Consider the following 19,268-nt stretch of genomic DNA (forward strand, 5'->3'; position numbering starts at 1 on the left):
TTTATTTTATTATTTTAATATATTCACATAGTAAATTTGTTTATAATTAGTGTGCACAGCAATTGTTGCTGTAAGAAGCAATTATATTGACGTTTTTACACAAAAAGTAACAAAATTTTGTTTACACTGTGGAACGGAACGTGAAATGACGCATTTTTTTATAGCGTCTTTTTATCTGTCTGTAATAAAATATATTTTTAAATACATATTATAATTAAATAATTTTTTTATTATTTTTATTAAATATTTTTTTTTACAATTTTTTATTTATTACTATTAAATAAAAAATAGTAAAATTGCTCGTGTTTTGGTAATAAAATTGCATAAATATTCGAAAAATATCGAAAACCGAATCAGAGCACCCGACTTTCCACTTGGTCTTGTCTGCCCTACCCCTAGAGTGTTTTTAAAAATACCGGAGGCGCGGAGGGAGAGCAGTCCTCGCCTGCTGTGACGGAGCACGGAAACAGTGCGGAGCAGAGCACGAGTGACCGTGCTTCGGCACGCAAGGGCGGAAGGATTGCTCTTCCCGCAGCGCCCGAGATAAGACGGATTCAAACTTAAGCTCCCTTCGAGTTTGACTAAATAATGCAATTTTTATCAAAAAAATTAACCATGGGGATCTGCGGCTTGGTGACGGCGCAGTAGTAAGCTCTACACCCCTCCTTCCTCGAATCAAAAATAATGGACCATAATTGAAATTTTAACTCTATGTTGACTAAATAGTGCTATTTTTAACCTCAAAACATTAACCGTGGATATCTTCATAACCATGGAGTTCCGCGGAGTGGGGATGGTGCAGGGGTTAGGCCTTACTTCCCTCCCTCCCGACTCAAAAATTAATGGACCCTCATCTAAATTTTAACCCTATTTTGACTAAATAGTGCTATTCTAACCTCAAAACATTAACCGTGAATATCTTCATAACCATGGGGTTCCGCGGGGTGGGAATGGTGCAGGGGTAAACCCTTACCCCCCTCCCACCCCGACCCAAAAATCGACGGACCATAAAAGAAAGTTTAACCAAATTGTATATTTGCTTGGATAATAAGATACATAAATATACGCATCACTTTAAAACATTTTACTGATTTCTCAAATATGATCGTTGTAAATAAGTCTCCATAAAGGTATTTATTTCCTACTCAACTATTATATGTTAAGTGCCGTATAAAAGGTAAGATTGGAAGTTTTTTTTAAAACGCGATTGTATTGATACACGGTGAACGCAGTACATTGAGGGCTTATAAAAAAAAAAAACATCGTCTCTTTTAAAGTTTATTGTTAAAATAATTACATACTTACATTCAATCTATAAGGCATTTGCAGATTCATACAGACTGCAATAAATATTATTTAGCTATTCAAATATTTAGATAAATATACTTTTAATATGTAAATAATATCTTAACTTAAAAAAACATCCATACGAATCAATTGAGTGTAATTAAATTGAGCTTTTGGAATGGGATTAAAATTTTATATTTGATAACGAGTTTAGTATTTGTTATCATGTTTGTGTATTTTGGTCACTATTTCACACCAAGTGAGCCGTAAGTTCATCTGATTTTCTACACTGTTAAATGTACATCAGGCAAATTGAAACACCATATCATAGTCTAAATGATGGCCAGCAGCTCAGCTTGAACCTCTATCATAGCAGATGCCTAGGACCATCAGTGACCATTTATAAACATGTATAAGTTATACATCTTTAATGATGTCTATAATATTTTTAACTGATGAACTACCATTACTATTTCTAAGCCACATTTTCATAAAATATGTAAGTTATAATACATCAATATTTTTCGTTCTAAATCTTTATTTCATTAGTTCATAAATTATGCTTAAGAATGACTTCTCAGTGCTGCTATGTCGACATATTAAATATTAGTAAATCAATATGTTTGTGGTATTTTAAATAGACTGATAATAAAGTCTCATAATGACACGGGTGAATAATGACACATAATGAGAAAGAGAGAGAACGAGTTCGGTTTGTAGGGTGGGGCAGCCGTTGTAACTATACTCAGACCTTAGAACTCATATTTCAAGGTAAGTGGCCGCAGTTACGTTGTAGATGTCTATGGGTTCCAATAACTACTTAACACACAGGTGAGCTACAGCCGTGGACAAGCTTACAAGCTTGTCCACCTCTCTAAGCAATACAAAAAAAAAGTGTAAGTAAGTAAAGTATAAGTGTTTTTTTTTTATATTCAAAAGGTATTTTCTTTGTGTTTTCCTTCAAATTACCTTTTTTCTTTCAAATTACCTGGCAGCACCCACCGTAGCCGCCACCCACAGTATAAATAAAGCAACCAACACATATAGCCTCACAAGATGCTCGTCGACACAATATATAGCCTCACAAGAATTGCAACACTAAACTGTTATCACACGGTAACACCGACGTGACCCAGAGCGGTCGATAGTTGTTTTAGATGTATTTTCATGTCGCCCGAGGACACGTTACGCCGAACGCCGATAACCTTGAAAGCGTTCAAATACTCCAACTCCGTGAATTGAGCACCCTTTTCGCGTACTGACGTTATTATTTCCTGTAGTTCGATAAGTATAGTACTTTAATATTATTTATTTTTATTTATTTATTTATTTGTTTATGTACACACAGAAAACAAGACACAGTACAGAGTAATAATAGGAAAATTATGTCCAAAGGCACTATTAATATTAGTTGATTTTATAACGCTATCGGTTTAACGGCACAACCTGGTGTCAGGTGGTCACCGGAGCTTATGGACATCACAAACAGACATAAAATCGGTCCCAAATGTATTGTGTAATGGCTGTCCAATCCTTCTAGCCGAAACGCACAAGCAGCAGAAATAGGCAGGTTGATAATAGCATGTCCGTCGTTCATAAACCTGAAGACTGAATGCCACTCTCGCTAAGCCAGCGGTTCCCAACCTCGAGGCCTTAAGTAGCTAATAAATAAGTAATGAAGATAATAAGTGAGTAGGAAAATATGTGCAATTGGGTTACAAGCCATTACAGCAAAATGCACCAATAACCACTGGGAAACGGTGTCCACAGATAAACATATAGACATAGGAACAAAAATACAAATAACAAAGTATGATAATGTATAGAAATAAGAATATAAATGTAAATAGATCATAAGCATAGAATAAAAAAATATAAAATTTTAGAATGTAAGAGAACATTGTACAAAGTAATTAGTAATGTAAAGATACCCCAAAAATGCTATAGTGTAAAAAAAACCGTTTATTGAAATAAAGATAACAACACTGAAAAAATTTATATTAATTTATAGGTACAAGTAGTATAAAGTAGCGGGAGTAATTTACCAGATAAGAAAGAAAGGTGATGGATGAACGTGTAGTATGAAGTGTGAAAGTGCGAGAGGCATAAATGCGAGAACTGGTATGAATGAAAAAATACAGACCAATAAGATCCCGTTGAGCCTATGAACGGGGAAAGGCAGTAAAAAAAAAAACTCGGAGGCCGTTTCGCAAACATGTGACGTCATACCTGCGGAGTACACGCTAACAGATGTAAGTACGCGTGCGCTCTATGTAAGCCATCGTGAGGTAGATGTAGCGCAGCGAGACAGTGGCGCAGTGTCGCGAGTCGAGCCGCCGCCCCGCCCTCCGCCCCGCGCTCCCCCTGCCACCTCCACACTACCGCGGCCGACATCATCTCGCCTATACCGTTGAATATATACTGTAACAAACAACACATGTATATAAAAATGAAATATGAAACTTTTTGGCGGGAACGCGAGGAGTGAAGTTGTGTAATTTCTTTTTTGTCTATTTAGTGTTTCTTCAGGTTAAAATTTGTAATAACGGTGGTTTATTAACTGTTTAGTTATATGTGAGAAAATGAAACAAAGCCGCTGAACGTAACTTCTCGGGGTCCTCCAAAAAGTCCATCGAAAAAGGCTCAGTAAATGACCACCATTTTACTGCGATTATATTTCATCCTTTCTCATCTCATCTCATTTACAAACCATTTAATTTCATGCCAATTGATTAAGTTTCCTTCGTTTTTTATCATTCATAAACTGTAAATAATTAAAACGGCGAATTATAAAAATCTTAATATTTGACGCTGGCTGGCTGGCACAAGCCGTGCCGGAGCCAAAAATTAAAGAAGTAATATGAAATATCAGCACAGTCGATTGTTGCAGTGTTACCAGTGTTTGTTTCCAATAACTTGCTTTTCATTAAAAATGATGGTTTCCGAAAAGGATTATTTTTTTTCTTCACATGAACAAACTTTTATTTACTTATTTTATTTTTTGTTTAGATTTGTAAAAAATACCTCAATGTGAGTATAGTTTTATCTTCAGAGATATTGAAGATTTATAGTTACTTCAACAAACGTGGTTCAAAGAGTACTTTGCGTAAGAGTACGCAAGTTGTGGCATAGCGGATGTCTTTGAGTGACTATGATCACTCTTGCAAGTGGATTGTAAGCTTTGTCTGCTGTATAATATTTCACTATGTTCCACTACCACGTGAGTTCCTCAGACTTGATCAGTTTCAGATTTCAGTCAATATGTTACGGTAAATGTACACTCTTGGGAAATGTACACTTTTACCGGTAAATGTGCACATTTGCCAAACAGTTAGGTATATGTGAACTGAATATAATGTATGTAGGATTGGTAAGAACGGAACGTATGAATAGAGTGTGAAACGGAACGTTAAGATGTGAGTGAGAGAAAACGGAAAGAAAGGGAGAAAAGAATGACAGAGAATAGAAAGATGGCGAAGACGGTTGAAAAATGAGCAAGACGTAATAAAACTGTTAATTATTAATTATTATTATAACTGAATTTTGGAACAGTGAAAGTTTTATTTTATGCGCTGCGATCCCTATTCTACATGTATGTGTACATTTACCGCAATATCTACTTTTACCGTAACAGATACATTATACAATTGGTTTACTGACAGCGAGCCTAGAGGGCGCCAGTACAGCCGACGCGTGTTCGTGGAAGGCCAGCAGCGCGTGGGCCAGCTGCGCTGCTCCTCCGGACTGTTGGCTGTCCGCTTCGGAGCCGTTTTCACCTTCGCGATCCTCTTGACCCAAATAATGAAAGCACTCTATGCGCATCTGAAATAAGTTCAATAAAATTTACATTTTTTTTTATTGCTTTGATGGGGGTGGACGAGCTCATAGCCCACCTGGTGTTAAGTGGTTACTAGAGCCTATAGACATCTACAACGTAAATGCGCTACCCACCTTGAGATATAAGTTCTAATATTTCAGTATAGTTACAACGGCTGCCCTACCCTTCAGACCGAAACGCATTACTGCTTCGCGGAAATAGGCAGGGCGGTGGTAACTACCCGCGCGGACTCACAAGAGGTCCTACCACCAGTAAAATTCGATGATACTCTCTTGAGTGTAGTATAGTGCAGTGGTCTGTTTAATTGAATATGGATTGAAAGTGGAGCTACAAGTCCTACTAACTACATTACACACTATAGGTCTATTCGATCAATACTCAATATGTAAGCAACTCAGGCTCCGTGGAGTGATGACTTGTGCAGAGCGGCTGGCAGGAGCTGGATGAGAAAAGCCGAGAATCATCCTCAGTGTCAAGTAATTGGAGAGGCCTATGTATAGATGATGATTAAAAAAATGATATTCCTGACAAATTAAGGTGCGTTAAATTAATTGTTCGAACTCACCTCCAAATGCAAGAAAAGCAAGCATTTATGTGTTATCTCATCGAATACAGACGCTGCAGCAGATATGTCGTTCAGGAATTTCTCGGAGAGCTTTATTGCACCGGATAACATTGAGGGAATGCTTCTTATATTTGCACTTAGCCAATCCTGTAACGTGAAGTAAGAGACCGTATATACTGAACTTTATTTTCTAGGTTTTACGGCTCATTATTGTTGGATTACAGCTTTTCTGAAGGAAAGTGGGTAGGAGCTAGTGGTATTTGCCATAGTTTCGCTAAATTAATACATATATAGACCAGGATCCTGTCTTTCTCCAATCGTGGTTTCTAGTGTGAAGACCATCCATTGACTTTGATTTAATGATTCATCATATAAGCCTACGAAGTATACCACCTGACAAAGTCGATGGATTCCAGCACACTTGGTTGCATAGTCAGACGTACCCATAAAATTGTTTTCACTTCTTTTTTTTTGTTATTTCCCGTGAAGGCATTCGATCATAGGGCCCACCTGGTGATGGTTACTGTCGCTCATGGATGTCAGCAATGCTCGTTTGAGACAAGTCGATCACTCGCTCTAGGATTATTCCATTTGTTGATAGAGGCCTCTATAGCCATATCTAAAGCTAGGAGTCGTCGTGGCCTAACGGATAAGACGTGTTGAGCGATGCACCGGTGTTCGAATCTCAGGCGGGTACCAATTTTACTAATGAAATACTCAACAAATGATCACGATTGGCTTCCACGGTGAAGGAATAACATCGTGTAATAAAAATGAAACCCGCAAAATTATAATTTGCGTAATTACTGGTGGTAGGACCTCCTGTGAGTCCGCACGGGTAGGTACCACCACTCCGCTTATTTCTGCCGTAAAGCAGTAATGCGTTTCGGTTTGAAGGGTGGGGCAGCCGTTGTAACTATACTTTAGACCTTAGAACTTATATCTCAAGGTGGGTGGCGCATATACGTCGTGGATGTCTATGGGCTCCAGTAACCACTTAACACCAAGTGGGCCGTGAGATCGTCCAGCAATCTAAGCAATAAAAAAAAAGATTTTCATAAAGCAGCTCTCAAATAGAAGTACTGTTTCCGATCTAGGAATAAGCCTCATTAAACTTTGAATTCAATACGTTTAAATTGTGCTCAGTGAGTTTTATACCATTGTCTCGCACAGGACGGCTATGTCGGCGAGCGTATTCATGTCCGATATGATTTCTTTGCGTGTAACGGCGCCGTCGCCCAAACTCGAACCCAAGATCTCGGCTTCCCGTTCGTAGGCCTGTTTCAGTTCCTGCAACATTTAATAATTCGTTTGGGAATAGAGGAACATTAGGATTCAACCTCGTTCATTTTACAAATATGCGAAACACTTAAAAAAAAATAGAATAAGAAATGCATTTTTTTTACTATGGTCACAGAACTAAATAGAATCTACATACATTAATATTCAACTTAAGTAAAAAAAATGAGTACAATATTGAATTCACACTTCTGAATGTGCACATTGTTTTAAAAGTAAATTGGACAAATTAATAGTAAATCGGAAAAATTTACTAGTAAAGACATGTCTTGAATTATGCATCACAGGACTAACTTCTAGTCATTAAGTACTGGATCCAAACAATATGTATATGAAGACATGAGTGGATGAAGGGGATATGATATAATTTGTTAATTTGGAAGAAAATGGGCAACAAACTTTTGTTACTTGTACTTTTTCTTCGTACATAACTACTTTATCACGTGCAATTTCTAAAAATAGCCTTTAAGCCCGGAGCTTTAAGGTCTAATATGGTTGATATATATATAACTCCTTCATTCAATGTACAAATACTCAAAAATCTTAAAAATGGTACTTAACCCACTATGCACTTTTTTTATTGCTTAGTTGGTTGGACGACCTCACGGCCCACCTGGCATTGAGTGTTTACTGGAGCCCATAGACATCTTCAAGGTAAATTATAATTTTTCTACAATCTACAATGTAAATGCGCCACCCACCTTGAGACATGAGTTCTAAGGCCTCACATGTAACAGTACAACGGCTGCCCCACCCTTCAAACCGAAACGGCATTACTGCTTCACGGCAGAAATAGGCGAGATGGTGGTACCTACCCGTGCGGGCTCACGAGAGGTCCTACCACTAGTAACGAAACCATATCGATAAATTTAACGAAGAATCATCGAGATTTTACAATTACAGATTTAAAATGTACCATTAAGCACAGGTTCGTTTCTGCAACTTTCCAATGAGTTACTTGCTTTTAAAATATCAATGATTATTTGAATCATTTAATCAGATATAAAAGTTTGGAAACTATTATAATAATACTATATTATCACGCCAACCTTATTTTTAGGCATAGTCTTCTGACTAGGAAGTTTTGTGACTTACATACTCGTGGTAGGACTCATGCAGAGGCGGATTATCCGTAAGGCAAACTAGGCACGTGTCTAGGGGCGTGTGGTTACAAGGGGCGCGCGAGCTCAGAATTTTTAAATAAATAAAGAAAATAACATATCGACGATTAAGAAGTAAATGTCTGAACTAAATATCCTGGTCTACTAAAATCTAGGGATTGATGATACAACGTCATCGTAATTGCAAAAACAACTAGTTAAAATTTATAGTATTATGATGGCCATTTATTAATGGCCGGTACAGGGGCGCCGATAAAGCGATTGCCTAGGGCGCTTTGGACCTTTAATCCGCCGCTGGACTCATGCCTTCATATGAAGATGATTATATTATTTTGAGTACAGAACGGTTGGAGCACCTGAGCGCTCTGTTTGGTTTCGGGCACGTCGCCGGTCATCGCCTTCCAGTTGTGCAGCGACTGCAGGAACCGCACGATGTCGTCGTCGGCGAGCCAGCGGGCGGCGCGCGCGGCGGCGGGCGGCGCGGCGTGCGGGCACGCGCGGCACTGTGTCGCCAGCGGGGTCAATGTACCCGCCACCGCGCGCGCCGCCTCCGTGCCGCCGCTCGCGCCGCAGCGACGCGCGTGCCGCATCGCGCCGTGCACCGCCTGCCAGCTGTACGCGCAGCACGCGAACACGACGCGGTGACGCTCCCTGGATGAAACACGTTTTATTAATTGTAACTTCTGATTGATTAGATCCAACATGTATATTTAATAATAAAAAGTTACATTTTCATTTAAACCATGCCTCGCAAAACTGCTTACGCAGTTTGACTGCAGGTAACTCGCTCTATATAAACACTAGCTGTACCCGTCCACTTCGCTGGGCATTTAAAATTAACATTATTAATTCTCACCCCCACAAAGATTCTCAACATTAACGACCCCGCAACTGGTTTAGGGAGTCCAACACTCATATAAATATTAGCCTATCCATTAAGTACATGTATTTTCTACATGTATATCAAGTTTCAAGTCAATCGGATGCATGGTTCAGTAGTTATAACGGAACATCCGTAAAAACCACTGTAGATTTATTTATATTAGTATAGATAGCTTATAGATTATTAAGTTAGGTTATATTAATACAATTAATTTACAAAGTACTTAACAAGTGTTTTTATATACACTTTTAAATTTAGCAAGTACGCTCACGTCTTATGTACGATTAAACGTAAACGATTGCTCTCACTCTGCAAAACATAGTGCCACATGGCGTCGAATTGCGAGAGCATCGGTATCGAAGGATTTCGATTGATGTATCACCACGACCAGGTCAAGAGTGTACGACTAAGATGAAGAAGATTAATTAGATTTACGTTGGTACTGATTCACGCAAAGTTTCTAGAAGAGCAGGTAGATTATCGTATGTAATGTAGTATTCTTTCTTTTTTTATTGCTTAGATGGGTGGACAAGCTCACAGCCCACCTGGTGTTAAGTGGTTACTGGAGCCCATAGACATCTACGACGTAAATGCGCTACCCACCTTGAGATATAAGTTCTAAGGTCTCAAGTATAGTTACAACGGCTGCCCCATCCTTCAAGCCGAAACGCATTACTGCTTCACGGCAGAAATAGGCAAGGTGGTGGTACCTACTCACGCGGACTCATTAGAGGTCCCACCACCAGTACATAACTACAGTACACTTTGACTTGATAATGTTTTTGTTTTTTTATCATTTATCATTCAACTCACCCAGATTTAGCGTTGGTAGCGGGTGGTGGAACTCTTTCTCTCCAAGCGGACGGAGATCTCATGGCCTCGTCAATAGCGGCGCGCGCGATACTAGCCAGTCTCTCGCTTTCGCCTGTGCGCACGTAGTCCGTTATAAACGCACGTAACGAACATTCGCCGCCACTACGAAACAAGACGTAGAATTTCAACAATTTTTAATTATTAATATAGGTTTTATTAAGATGAATAATTTAATTATAATCTATATATTAATACGTGCAGCAAAAACTTTGTACCCCTTTTTACGCAAATTGCGCGGACGGAGGAGTACAAAATTTCTCACACTTATAGAGAATATAGAGAAGGAGTGCACAATGCCAATATTTTTTAAAAATAATGCATAAAAGATACTTATATCAATAAAGAAAACATTACACACACTACCATGCATTTGACACAACACATACATAAAAATATACTCTTTGTTTACTGTCAATTGGGAAACTTTTGTTATTGTTTAAAGTCTGTGGTCGAATTGAAAATAGATTAATATTGTTTGTCTTTAATATTATTGATCTATAGTGCAGTTTTGGCGAATACTGTGATTATATTATCGAAATATAATAGTGTTTGACAATAGAATCATAATAATGTTTAAACTTATAATTTCAATTAATTATAGTCGGATCTCGACTACTGTGGGGCCATTAGTTATGATAATATGCTATGGACATGTGATGCGTAGAGAGAAGATGCATGTGACTAGGACAGCGGTCGGGGAACTTTTTTAATTATTACCCCAAAATATTTTTGTTCAAGTTGATATTACCCCATGGCGAAGAACAAAAAAATACGAAATCGCTTCTTTTTAGCATTCATATTATAGGCATCATGATAACTTTGAAAAAAAAAAATTTTTTTTTCGTTTCGTTTCATTACGTTTCATCGAGTTTGAAATCACAACGATTTTAAAGAAGTTTCAATTGAATATATACTTTTTACTCACAAAAGTTTCATTTTTACCCTCCAAAATTTCATTTTACCTCATTTGGGATAATTTACCCCGGTTCCCCGACCGCTGGACTAGGAGATGTATGGAAATGGTAGCGCAAGGTAGAGGGGGAAGAGGTCGACCGAAGAAGACATGAATGGAGTGTGTGAATGACGATATGAGGGAGAGAGAGGAGTGAGTGTTGAGATGAAGGCTGATAGAAAAGAATGGAAGAGAAAAATTAGACATCACTATGTGCATCCGAAATGGGACTTGAGAAGCATTTTCTTTCTTTTTCTTTAAAAATGAACGAACAATAATAGGAACTACTAGTGCGTAATTATAATACGCGTACAAAAGCAAAATTTCGTGATCTATAGTTAAATATTCAATTCAAAATAAAAAACGAAGTTACATGATCAAATAATATTGCAATGAAATTGCACAAGGTTTTAGTATTGTAACATTATGACTATTATTATATTATGTATTACAAGTACCGCCGAGGATAGGATGATGTGGGAAAGCATAGTGTATCGAGTGGTCAACATTTCAAATCAGACACGACCTTCAGCAATGAACAGACCGACTTAGAAGAAGAAGAACATTACGAAAGCCTTTAAGAATTAAACAAGTATTGTGAATGATAATCTCACCCTGTAAGAGGTTCGATGTCGGCACACAAGGCGTGCAGAGCTGGCAACACCGCGTGCAGATGAGCCGGGTCGGCGCGGCACACCAGCGGGTACCCGTGCCGGCGAGCCTGCAGACTGGGCGTCACTGCGGTAGGGCCTGTACAAACAATGGATCCGACGTTACCTATCTCGTGCTGAGAAAAACAACTGACCTATGATTTTTTTTTATTGCCCATATAGGCAGACGAGCATACGGCCCACCTGATGGTGAGTGGTTACCGTAGACACATCAAAGGAAAAACAAAATTGTTATTTTTATTTAATTCCGAGCATTTTCATATTTATCTATCTACCTTTAAACCTTCTCTGGACTTCCACAAATAATTCAAGACCAAGATTAGCCAAATCGGTCCAGCCGTTCTCGAGTTTTAGCGAGACTAACGAACAGCAATTCATTTTTATGTATATATAGATAGAAGATAGATAGATAGATAATACAGTATAGATTTAAAGAAAAACATAACAATTTTAACATGACGCTGACCTGTAAATCTGAAGAGTTTGGTGTGTTGCCTCTGAGGTCGTTTCTTGGAGAAGTAGTCGGTCAGACGTAGTTGGGAACCGGCCGCTTCTACTGTGGTAGTGCCAGAGCGCTGAGCTGCTAAGTTCACGCTCTCTATCTCCAAGTATTCAGTCAGCAGAAGTTGAAGCTGCCAAGAGAATACATGTTATAATTTCTTCAAGCTCTTTAAGGGCGGTTTAGACTTAATGTTATGCATCATAAATTCATACAGTAACAGCTTATTAAGTTCACTGTTAGACATACATTGGTAAAGCTAAAAAAATAAACTTCCATTTTGGCATGTGGTTTGTTTTTTGTTGTTCGTATTCGCGAAATATTTTACTCTGAACATATAAAAGTCAAACACACCATTTCCACAATACCTATAATGTGTACAATGTTATAATATAAACTAAAAGAGTAAGTAAATAACGCTAGGCACTACAAGATACAAATTAAAACTAAAATTACGTTTTAATATCAACTTAAATCGACGCGCGCCAATCTCGTTGCATGACGTCACGGGACACCTGCGCGTACGGGAACTCCGTTCGCGACCGATGACGCCCGAGAGCAACCGAATGTTGCACGGTACATGTTCATTTTTCTTGTGCCTCTTTATTTTATTTTTATTACTTAGATGAGTGGACGAGGTCACGGCCCACCTGGTGTTAAGTGGGTGCCGGACCCCATTGATATCAACAACGTAAATGGCGCAGTGGCTTGGCTTTGCCCCTGACATTGCTAAAGTCCATGGGCGACGGTAACCATTCCCCATCAGACGGGTCGTATGCTCGTCTGCCTACAAGGGCAATAAGAAAAAAAACCACCTTGATACATGAGCTCTAAGGTCTGAGTTTTTACACTACAACAGCAGAAATAGGCTTATGGAAAGCAACAACTTATTGCAATTTCATCCACTCCCCGTTTCTCATAGAGTCATTGATCTCGCTTGTGTAAATGTCTTGCGTGAGTGCTTGAGTGAATAACAATAATGAATATTTATATTCGTTTTTTTTTCTTATGAATGTCAACGTTGAACACAAAAGAATTTGCCTTGATCATCAACTTTTTAAATCATTCAACCCCAGACAATATATAAAAGCTTTCACTGTTTACAGTTCTTACTTACAACTTGTTGTACGGCACTCCAGTAGTGTTGTTCTGTGTGCAGAGTTGCATCAGACAGTCGATGTTTCTGTAAGGCACCTCGCCATAACTGCAAAAGCCTATTAATGTTTTTTTGGGGAGTTATCAATATTTTCGCTATACAGCTTTATTTGGGTTATATTTATAAGGCCAATTTTTAACACGGAACAGAATAGTGTTTCCATTAAATCCAACCGCTCATCATCTAATCTTCTGTGAGTGTGAGGGCCAGTCTGATACAGATTAAAACAAACTGTTTCTCTAGAAATTCAAACTGGCTTAACGTGTCGGTACGAACACTGATATTCACTTCATGTGGCTTATGGGCTCCAGTAACTGCTTAAAATCAGATTATTCATTTTTATTCTTGCTAATAATTTTATAGTTTCTCATTTAATGCATGTAGCAAGGTCCTCACAGAACCAATTGACTATGACAAATCGTACCGATTGCTCATGCGCTTACAAAACAAATCCATTGCAGGCTGTCGAGAGTTGTCTGAACAATAAGTCCCACAGCAAGTCTTTTTTTTTAAAGTGACGGAATTTTGACACAAGTTCAGTCAATTATGACTAAAAGTAGTTTTTAAGTAAGAATGAAACCTCTTATTTCTTGCAGCGCACGCCCTAAGCTCTTCTCCCAGACTAGCGACCAGTCTGGCGAGTGGTCTCCCGGCCTCTGTCACTCCCTCGGCTTCTTGTGTCTCGCCATCCTCGTCACACTCCTGGTCAATTTCTACATCGCCTTCATCGATGATTCGGCGAGAGACCGAATCGATGACCTCTAATAATTCATTTTGAATTTGCACCTTGAATTTCTGTGGGTTAACCGAAACTAATTGAATATTTTATGGAGATTTATTTAAAAGTATTTCACAATATGTTTATATTGTGTTCTGCACAAATTTTGAATAGCAAATTGATATTAATCAACAAGCATAGAGGGCCTTTTTAATGAAGCTCTATTTTAGTTTTGTCTACCAAGTGATATGATTAGTTTTTAATATAAGTTATTCATAAATCATTTCAAATATTTATATTTTTTTACCATTGACGAGTGTTGTTAAGTTAAAGTTAAAATTAAGTGATTTTTTGACAAGAATTCTAAGAAGCTTTTAGACTAATTAATACGAACAGTACATTAAAACATGAAGACAATTATTTAATAAGATCTCGGATAATTGTTTCATAGTGTTATTAGATGGGATACCTTTCAATTTTTAATACCCTTCTACAATTATTTGTTCCAAAATGCGTTAGTACATATATTGTGTATACCTCAGTAGCTTCCTTCAGTTGTTCCAATACTCCTAAGGCTTCTAGTGATATCATAACAGTACTCTCGAATGTTTTGTCATCTTCAGAAAGTGACGCTTCGTACTCAGGGGTGATATCTTGTAGATAAGCATCAGTCACTTCTTCATTCTTTGTCAGTTCTGCAAATTACAAAGGAATTCAATTTAATACTTTTTGTAAATTTGGGAATGGAACAAAAATTATTTGTTTTCGGAGTCTGTACATCTACCTTTTTTAGATTAATTTTGTTCATTTGTTTGTTAGAAATTATTGAAATTTATGAATGTTTGTTACAGAACTAAGTTAACAAGATTCTATGGCAAGGAAACTTATAGTCCTGTACTTATTCATCACTGAAGACTCTCCATAATCTTCGAAGAAGGACCTGTCATAGTGCTAGGGCTTAGTGCTTATTAGCATTTGAATGTCATGTACAAAATTCCAAAAAATTTAACAAACCGGCCAACAGGATTGCTGTACGCCTTCTAGCAGATAGTCTTCTCGTCATTGGTGCTGTTTCGCCACGATAGACAGCATCATTCACTCGACGAACAATGACATCTACCAGTTCACGTTTTTTTGCCTAAAAACCGTAACATCAATATTTATTTTCTTCTTACAGTGCCCTTAAGACTGTTTGGATTGCATCATACTTATTCATAGTTCATAGCTTGAAGTAGAAGCTACTAACTAGTTTTTTGTTACTAAAATAAAGTAAGAGTTAAGAAGAAGTATTTTAATCAGAATAAATGAAAATATACCTGCAAATGCTGCCTTGTGGTGTTTAATGCATCAACATGGGACAGTGTAGTGTCTGCTGTATCTAGGGCAGCTTTCAATGTATAAGCTGCAGCTAGTACACGACCAGCTGATAACGATTCGCGAGTTTCACGTTCCGAAACTACTACACGTTCTCTAGCAAGACAAATAAGTTTTTATTTTTATTGTTCAAAAGGAATAGGAAAATTCAGTAATGTATAGTAAGTTAAGTTTTGTGTCTGACTAATGGATGATGCATTTCTAGTTTAAAAATATGACCTTGCTGAAATTATATTGTATGTTGTATTAAGATTTTGTTTCAGGATCAATCTCCAGACTCACAATACCTATTATATTTTATTAAGGGTAATATATAATATATTACTGGTTAATGATGAAAATGGTTAATTAAACCTTAAACTTTTCAAAATATACAGGTCTCTTGGTATTTAAGTACAAAATAAATAAAATTTCTGAAAGCATGGATGATAACTATCATATAACGTCCACTCACATATCAGTTAACATCTGTAGTGCATAGTGATGGGTTCTTGCATCCGCCCACAATCTTCTTAGGTCATCACGTCTTAATCGTAACAAACCTCGGCATGCGCCCAGACGAGCCACTGCTGCCTCACAATGCTGTCCCCATACTGATAAGGCTGTACCCACAGCTGTGAATTTCTAAACCAGTCACATTTACAATTTGTTTAATACTGTCCTATTTCAATTCAATATAAAATTCTCAATAAGTTTCACTAGAGTACATACAATAAATTTTTTTAGGGTCTAATCTTTAGACAAATAAAATACAGTTTTATGGCGTAAAGTAGATTTGTTTTCTTACTTGCATAACATCCGTAATCTCCTGTGCATGAACAGCAACTAGCTCATCCAGCCTTGCATCGCTCTTCTTGTACTCTTTCTCAAGTTTAGCGCGTTCCTTTTCACGTTGTTCATTGGTCTCACTCGCTGACAGTGTTCTGATCACCGACATTAGCAGGCCACTCTGAAGTATGTACATAATTAGGTTTTTCTTTGAAGATTAAACTTTCGCTACAATTACATGCGCTATGATAAATATAAACGTAATAAAAGAATAAATTATTCCTTTTGGATTTTTTTAGCTGTTTTGAGAAGTTTTCCAGTACCTATTTCTAGCTATAATAGGTGGATCCATGTTTATAAAATATAATTAAATATTTCTCACCGTTTCTTTTCCTTGCTTAACCCCACGGGGTGGTTTCGTTGGTGGAGGAGAGGACATTGTGCCGCTATTAATGGTGTTTATAAACAAAGTTTTGTTTTTGAATTAATTATAACAAATAACTAGAAAGATAGGTGGGTAGATAGATACATACCTACATACCTACTAATTTTATTTTACATTTTACAGATTGACAGTTGATGTATTTGACAAGATTTGTTTTAAGAGATTTTATGACCTGGTAACTAAGACCTTTAAGTCATGTCTTATTTTACTTTATATTCTTAATTTTATGAAAAATGATAATATGGAATGAAATGAAATGAAGATGATTAATTTGAGACATTAATCAACTGGGATGAAATTTAATGAAATGAGATGATATGGGATGAAATATAATCGCAGTAAAATGGTGGTCATTTACTGAGATTTTTTCAGTGGACTTTTTGGAGGAACCCGAAAAGTATTTGACAAGAAGATGGGGGGTGTGCATAGATTATACTCTTAGTATATTGGTGGAGTATATTGACCATAGACCTTTTTTTTATTCGTACCTAAGCTGATAGCCTTGACAGGCTATATCAGCGTCTCCTTAACTAATAGGTGAGCTCACGGGGCTCAAACCTGATGACGTTGCTAACATGAACCCTAGCAAGAGCCGTGCTTCGCAGAATCTATCAACAGATCGGAAACGCGAACCACTAAGAAGATCCGGTGAGAAACTCAGTCGACTGTGTCTGAGGGTTGCGACGAGAACGATGACCGGTGCTTGAGGTACTGAAAAGCACCGTTAGTGGATGGGGAGGATCCGAAATGACGTTTTTGGGGCGACGTCGACTGCTTTCCATTCTGTCCGCAGGATCGGGAATGTAGTTACCGGCGGCCACGATGAGAGGGTTCTCGTGTCGTGCCGCTTTATCGAAGTGGCGCATCGACGCCGACTGCAGATACTTACTGATGGACTCTTAAGTCCAGGTCGTAATGGAGGTCGACGTTCCTGACGAACCACGGAGCTCCGACGGCTATCCTACAAAAACGGGATTGAATGACTTGGAATGATTTTAAATTAGTGCGGGCCGCGTGAGCGAACACTACACTTGCATAAGTCATGACGGGGCGTAAGCAAGTTTTGTAGAGTGTCACCTTATTTCTAAGGGACATTTTACTTCGCCTGCATATCATCGGGCAGAGGCGTCCTAGTATGAAAATGGCATGGTCGCGTACCGTCTTTATGTGAGGGCGGAATGTCATCCCTCCGTCGAGGGTGATGACTAAGTATTTGACCTTCAGGGCCCACGGTATGGGTTGGTCGTACATCATGATTGGGCGAATGGCGGAGGCGGAGGTGTTGACACGCCTAGTCGGGAATGGGATGCTCAATGTGGTGTTTGGAGGGCGACCCTTTTTGAAGAGTACCGCTGTGATTTTCGTGGGGTTGATGTCGATGCGCCACTTCCGGAACCACTGTCCCATGGTGGTAGCTGCGGTCACATCAGTGACTCCATCACTGATGTAACAGGTAACAACGACTTCTTCCTACACGAGTAGTAGATAGCCGTGTCATCGGCGAAGAGCCACAGAGGGGTCTCCGGAGACCGGGGTATATCGTTGACATACAAACTGAACAGTAACGGGGAGAGAGCGGAGCCTTGCGGGACTCCGGCTGTTTTGTGACGGGGACGAGAGCGCGTTCCCTCGACTCGATATCGGAACGAACGGTTCGACAAGTAGTCTCGTATGATGAGCACGAATCTGTCTGGCACTCCCATGTTATACAGTTTGTATATCAGACCGTTATGCCAGACTTTGTCGAATGCCTTCACTATATCGAAGAAGGGGAGTCCTGTCGGGATGTGCTCCGTGAGGCGGTGCACTTGATGGACGCAGGCGTGTTTGGCGCGCAACCCAAACTGCTCGTCGATCAATATTTTGTTGGACGCGACGAAGTCTCAGAGGCGTTTACGAAGGAGTCGTTTGTATAGTTTGCCTATCGCCGGGAGGAGACTGATGGGGCGGCAACTCGCGGTTTCATTCTTCAGTTTGCCCGGCTTGTGTATAACGTCAGCTTCTTTCCACGCCGCGGGAAAGATGCAGTTCGTCATAGCAGCATTTAAGATGGTCAACATTGTTATTAGTTGGGCTGGTAACATTTTTAGCGCGCGATTGCGGATGCCGTCGGAGCCGAGAACTTTCCGTGGTTGCAGGTTAGCGATCGCCTCCTTAACCTCGGAAGTGGTAATGGGGGTAACGTGTCCGAGGGCGGCAGGGAAGCTCTGCGCTCGACCTCCCTGTCGACTCCCGCGTATTGAACGCGGACCACGAACACACCGAGTTAAGTTTTAATTTCTGAAATCATTTCCATTTCACTTTGTTACAACAGCCATGGCTGCGGTCTTTGTCTTAAACCATTTGCGTGCCTGGGTATAAACTCCTTTTCCATTGTAACAAATCAAGCAAAAAAGTACAGACTTTTTGGCGGGAACGCGTGGAGTAAAGTTGTGTGATTTGTTTTATTTTGTCTATTTAGTGTTTATTCAGGTTTAAATGTGTAATAACGGTGGTTTTTTAAATGTTTAGTATCTGTCAAAGTGCACACATGTGGGAAAATGAAACAAAGCCGCTGTACGTAACATCTCGGGATCTCCAAAAAGTCCACTGAAAAAATCTCAGTAAATGACTATCATTTTACTACGTTTATATTTCATCCTATATCATCTCATCTCATTTCATTTAATTTCGTTCCTGTTGATTGATGTCTCAAATTATCATCTTCATTTCATTTCACTCCATATTATTATTTTTCATAAAAATTAGAATATAAATTTTAATAAGACATGACTTAAAAGTCTTAGTTACCAGGTCATAAAATCCTTTAAAAAAAATAC

At 38.7% G+C, this 19,268-nt stretch overlaps 1 protein-coding gene across 2 annotated transcripts; it reads right to left on the minus strand.

The window, feature by feature from the left end:
* Positions 1–1,265: 1,265 nt before the first annotated feature.
* LOC101739257 (exocyst complex component 4) lies at positions 1,266–16,593 on the minus strand. 2 transcript variants are annotated; one of them, XM_062675029.1, is made up of 18 exons: positions 16,387–16,593; positions 16,024–16,185; positions 15,691–15,860; positions 15,179–15,332; positions 14,877–15,000; positions 14,400–14,557; positions 13,725–13,939; positions 13,106–13,202; positions 11,956–12,121; positions 11,433–11,568; positions 9,807–9,968; positions 8,670–8,761; positions 8,467–8,570; positions 6,849–6,980; positions 5,691–5,837; positions 4,948–5,109; positions 3,517–3,708; positions 1,266–2,561 (listed from the first exon to the last, which is right to left on the minus strand). In XM_062675029.1, exons 1-18 carry the CDS (start codon positions 16,441–16,443, stop codon positions 2,397–2,399), a joined length of 2,595 nt encoding a protein of 864 aa, XP_062531013.1. In that variant the 5' UTR covers positions 16,444–16,593; the 3' UTR covers positions 1,266–2,396. The 2 variants fall into 2 exon arrangements, with proteins under 2 accessions (XP_062531013.1, XP_037874882.1); XM_038018954.2 differs by having other exon boundaries at positions 8,467–8,761.
* Between the last annotated feature and the right edge of the window lie 2,675 nt (positions 16,594–19,268).

This window comes from Bombyx mori, chromosome 22, assembly GCF_030269925.1.
Source record: "Bombyx mori chromosome 22, ASM3026992v2".
NCBI lineage: Eukaryota > Metazoa > Arthropoda > Insecta > Lepidoptera > Bombycidae > Bombyx > Bombyx mori.

Excerpts from the sequence above, each read along its gene's own strand:
- LOC101739257 (XM_038018954.2), bottom strand. The coding sequence starts at position 16,443 with ATGTCCTCTCCTCCACCAACGAAACCACCCCGTGGGGTTAAGCAAGGA. Across the intron at positions 15,001-15,178 it reads CCACAAGGCAGCATTTGCAG|GCAAAAAAACGTGAACTGGT; the intron begins GTATATTTTCAT and ends TACGGTTTTTAG. Across the intron at positions 5,838-6,848 it reads CCGTCCTGTGCGAGACAATG|GATTGGCTAAGTGCAAATAT; the intron begins GTATAAAACTCA and ends TTCACGTTACAG.